This window comes from Myotis myotis, unplaced genomic scaffold (genome assembly GCF_014108235.1).
Source record: "Myotis myotis isolate mMyoMyo1 unplaced genomic scaffold, mMyoMyo1.p scaffold_m19_p_5, whole genome shotgun sequence".
NCBI classification, from domain to species: Eukaryota; Metazoa; Chordata; class Mammalia; order Chiroptera; family Vespertilionidae; genus Myotis; species Myotis myotis.
Window position 1 is genome coordinate 45135573 of NW_023416357.1, and position 4873 is coordinate 45140445.

The window sequence follows — 4873 nt, forward strand, 5'->3', positions numbered from 1 at the left end:
ACACCCAGCTTCAACAATTAACAACACACAACCCATCTTGACCATTACTACCTCTTCACTTCCTTTGTTCTTTGTAGTAGAAAGTCAATCCAATCAGTTACTGAAACTCAGGACCCACAACACTTTGTATACCTGGTCTTCCCTTTATGCAAGCTTTTCTTCTATGCCTGAAATCCACTTTATTAAATCATCCAATGCCTCAATTTTGCTGTCAGAACCACAGAAGCTACATGGATAGACCTTTTAGATACTAAACACCAAGCAGGGAGCAACTTGAGGGTGGTATTTATCATATTGGGTCCCAAGATGTTGTATCCAAGGTGATTCCTGCCAGTTTAATGATTTATTTAATGTATTTTTATTAATTTCAGAGAGGGAGACTGATTGGCTGCCTCCTACTGGGGATTAGGCCCGAAACTGTGGCATATGCCTTGACCAGGAATCGAACCGTGACCTCCTGGTTCATAGCATGAACCTCAACCACTGAGCAAGGCCAGCTGGGCAATTTTTTAAATTTACTGTTATTTTGTTTATTGAATGGATGGGGGGGGGGGGGGGAGGAACTTTGCTATGAATCCCATTTACTCTAGAGAATTCTGAATTAACTGTTTCCCCAATCTCCTAAAATTGTTAAGTTTGTTAAGTTATACAATATGGTCTGTGGTAAGGAAAATAAGCACAAACACATTTTAGGCATATGAAAATTTATTACTACTGTGATATCACCATCAGAACTTAGGATCTCGGTCTTTCCTTCTTGCCTTTGTATAAGGCCAAAAGAGACACATTGGCTACTTTGACAACCTTAAAGCGGACTCCGGGAATGTCACCAACAGCATGGCCTTTGCGACCAAATCCAGCAACCAGAACTTCGTCATTTTCCTGGAATAAAATCGACAGTTTATTCTGGTATCGGTAGCAACCCTAGAAATATTCATCATATAAGATAACTGGGGGCAACAGCTCCAGGAACAGAAGCTACATCAGACTTAAAAGCACTTACCTCAATAAAATTCAAACAACCATCATTGGGTACAAAGGCTGTGATTTTTTTGCCGTTCTTGATCAGCTGGACCCTGACACACTTCCTGATAGCAGAGTTGGGCTGTTTGGCTTCGACCCCCCTGAAACACAAACAGCACAAGAGTGGATTTTCTGAAAGGGGAGACATTTTCGTTCATTCGGCACAAAACGTATTAGAAATTGTACTGTCCCTACCTTTTCTATCTATTCCTAAATTGCTAAATGCCTGTGATTGCAACCAAGTATTTCCTGTCTTAGGGTCATAAATTCTGAATTTAGATCCTGACTGTCACTAAATTTGACTGGATATGAGTGTGTGATTTTATTAAATAAAAAACCCCACTGAGTACTGTAAATTCACGTGATGGGGTTCAACTTTAGCTGTAAACCTCTCGAGTAGGAAGATGTGACTGGCTGCATGAGAAAGTTCACGGACGTCAACTGCTCGGGGCCGTCCCCACACGTCCCGCGGTTTGCCCTCCACTCCCACCCGATTCCTCCGGCTACTGTGAAGGGTTTATTAAAACCCTCGGTCATCTAGCCTCCGAACCCTCATGTTACCAGCTCTCAAATAAATAAAGACGCTACGGCTACGCCGAGACCTGGCGTTTCCACCACGGCTTCGTCAAAGGTAGGAGTCGCCCCAGCAAAATAAAAGACAGCCGTGAAGTCGCACTTACACTTTTTCCAGCACAATCCCCTTCGCGTGGGACGCGCCTCCGAAAGGGTTGGCCTTCAGCGCCGTGCCCAGGTGGGCCTTCTTGTACTGCTTGTCATGCCACTTCTGGTCTCGCCGGTGGCTCCGCAGCTTCCGGGCCGTGCGAAGACCGCGACACTTGCCTGAAAGCCACACTCCCCTCAGATCCCCCGGAAAGGGCCCCCGGCCTACTTGGCACCTGAGACACCGGCCTCCGCTGCTCCAAGCCGGTAAGCTCCCGCCTCACATCTTGGCACAGGGTCCAAAACGTCGGCTTCCCTTGAGCCAACGAAGAGGTGGGCACCCGCGCTCCCATGCGTGCATCCTCCCAAAGGCCCCAGGCCCGGCGCGCAGGCTCCGCAGCAGCGTCGGCCGCCCAGCTCCCCTCCCGCCGCGGGCGCCGCGGCCTGGGCCGCACGGGGCCCCATCGGCCTCGGGCCATGTGGCGGCGGGCGCGGAGGTTCCCCGGGCCTCCCGCATCGGTCCTCCCCGCGGCGTCCTCCTCTCCTCTCCGCTCTGCTCCCCCCGCCCGCTGCCCCCGGAACCCCGGCTGCCGGTTGCGATCCCCTCCACCCCGCAGGGACTCCTCACCCATCCTGCTGGCGCCACGGGCCTGAGCGAAAGAGAGAGGCTGCACGGGAAGGAGCCGCAAGCCCCCGCGAGCAGGCCCCGCCCCGCCAAGGACCCCTGCGGCTGTCTGCACCGCGCCTGACCCGAGTCTGGAGCCTCGCAGTTGAAAGACACAAATGTGCACCACTTTCCAGAACCTACGTCTTATTTACTCTTTTTGAAATTCAGGGACATATAACTTAGATCGGAGTTTATTTCTTTTTACGTGGATGCCGGAGGCAGAAGGCACATGGACCCGCTCACAGTGCGGCACTGGCGCGGTCGGCAAAGCCACGGGGGCGGGGCCCGGGGCGGGGCTCGGGGCGCTGAGGGGGAGGAAGGAGAGGGCCCCGCCTGCGTCCGGGGAGCGGCGTGTGGGCCATGTGCCTAGTGTGGGAGCTTAGACCTCCGCGCCTAACACCCACTCGCAAGCAGCATGGTAAACGGACATACTTGTAGTGAGGTCATGGGATGCGGTCATCAAAAACCCAAGCTCTGGAAGTAGACCAGGCCTTAAGCCCCAAAGCTGCCATTTACTGGTTGGGCGACCTTGAGCAAGTCATTTAATTAACGCTTTAAGTCTCGGTTTGTTTTGTAGAGTAAGAGTTGGTTGCGATTTTGGTTCATCCCACAACTCTGTTTTAAGTTGTCCTCTCTGTGCCAGGCATTGGGAATACAACAGGTAACAAGAGTGAAGGTTACTCTTACCAGGTTTATATTCTAGGTGTGAGAAGGCAGGAAGTATGTATAAATATATTTTTTAAACCAACAGAAGATAATTTCTTTATAGTTAGTGCTATAAAGTACAATTGGTTAGCAGCGGTTCTCAACCTGTGGGTCGCGACCCCTTTGGCGGTCGAAGGACCCTTTCACAGGGGTCGCCTAAGACCATCCTGCATATCAGGTATTTACATTACGATTCATAACAGTAGCAACATTACAGTTATGAAGTAGCAACGAAAATAATTTTATGGCTGGGTCACAACATGAGGAACTGTATTTAAAGGGCCAGAAGGTTGAGAACCACTGGGTTAAGGTGATGCTGACTTGGGGGTGAGACTGGCTACTCTTGACAGGGTTGATGAAGAAAGCATCTTTGTGGACCCTCAGCCGAGCTGACATCCCTGAAGAGGGGGAGTCCCTTAGGCAGGTATGGTGGGTAGACCCGTCCAGGAAGAAGAGTTCCCAACAAGAATGAGCTGGAGGTTTCAAGAACTGAAGGACCCGGGAGGAGGAGCACGGTGAATGAGGCCTGTGGTGCCAGGGGAGACTGATAGACGTGGAGTCAACCGAGAATGAAAGAGAAGTGTAGACCGGAACTAGAGACAGTTTTTGCATGGAATTTTTCTATCATGTGTAGAGGAAAGGGGCTATATCTGGGGAGAGGTGTGGAGCCAGGATGGATTTGTTTTATGGCATTTTCGTATGCTGATGGGATTGTCCCAATAGAGAAGAAAAAATAGGTAATTCACTTGAGTAGACTAGAGGGGAGCCCAAGTGGAGGAGGTGACCTCAGGAATAATAACAGCTTATCTATTGTTGATCAGGAGGCAAAGTGCAACTAAGTAAATGGGAAGATTGCTCATGGGAAGGTGTAGAACTTCTGTTTTGAGTAAAGTCGTCAATGAAGAGAAAGAGCAGGGAAAAGAAGTTTGAGGCAAGAGGGTACGATGTGAAATCATCTAGGATAACAATGCTAGCCTTAAATAGTACTTTGTGACACATACTGTTTTAGGTGCCTTACATTTATTAATTCATTTAATTCTCACAATGCTGACAAGTAAATACAGTACCCCTGTTTTGCTGAGGTATAGTTACTTAGTCCATTTGGGTTGCTATAACAAATGACCATAGACTGGAAGGCTTATAAACAGAAATTTATCACAGTTCTGGAGACTGGGGCATCCAGGATCAAGGTGCTGACAGATTCAGTGTCTGTTAAGAGCCCTTTCTGGTTCATAAATGAGTCTCATTTTGCTATAACCTCAAATGGCAGAAGGGCCAAGGCAGCTCTCTGGTGTCTCTTATTTATTTTTTGTTTTTTCAAATTTTATTGAGATATAATTGACACATTGGGGTCTCTTTATAATCCCATTTATGAGGGTTATGACCCAATCACCTCCCAGTGGCCTTGCCCTCTAATACCATCATATGACCCTTGCCAGTGTGACTTGGTTGGTTGGAGCATTGTCCAGTGCACCAAAAGGTTTGATTCCTGGTCAGGGCACACAAAGGTACATATCTATCAATGTTTCTCTCTCTCTCCTCCCTCTCTCCTCCCCTTTCTCTAAAAGAAAAAAATTGATAATCATGTCCTTGAGTGAGGATTAAAAAAACAAGCCATCATATAGGGATTAGGTTTCAACATATGTTTTCCCTTCTAATCTAGGAATGTGAAAAGATAGATTGACAAAGGAATGTGGGATTGTGGAACAGTTCTTAGGGCCAATTTGAAACTAGCTATGAAGTTACATAAATCAGCATGGTTTTTATCTTCTTCAGGTTCATTCAGTGTAGTGACTGGGTAGATGGAGAGTTGGGTTT

General features: G+C 48.1%; 1 protein-coding gene across 1 annotated transcript; it reads right to left on the reverse strand.

Annotated features, from left to right (window-relative positions):
• Nucleotides 1-687: 687 nt before the first annotated feature.
• RPS23 (ribosomal protein S23) lies at nucleotides 688-2436 on the reverse strand. Its single transcript, XM_036310244.1, has 4 exons — nucleotides 2312-2436; nucleotides 1704-1863; nucleotides 1004-1124; nucleotides 688-882 (listed from the first exon to the last, which is right to left on the reverse strand). The coding sequence occupies exons 1-4, from the start codon at nucleotides 2313-2315 to the stop codon at nucleotides 736-738; spliced, it is 432 nt and encodes a 143-aa protein (XP_036166137.1). The 5' UTR covers nucleotides 2316-2436; the 3' UTR covers nucleotides 688-735.
• Between the last annotated feature and the right edge of the window lie 2437 nt (nucleotides 2437-4873).

Coding starts and splice junctions, on each gene's coding strand:
- RPS23 (XM_036310244.1), bottom strand. Junction 1,125..1,703: donor GGGATTGTGCTGGAAAAAGT/GTAAGTGCGACT, acceptor TTTGTGTTTCAG/GGGGGTCGAAGCCAAACAGC. Junction 883..1,003: donor GTTGTTTGAATTTTATTGAG/GTAAGTGCTTTT, acceptor ATTTTATTCCAG/GAAAATGACGAAGTTCTGGT.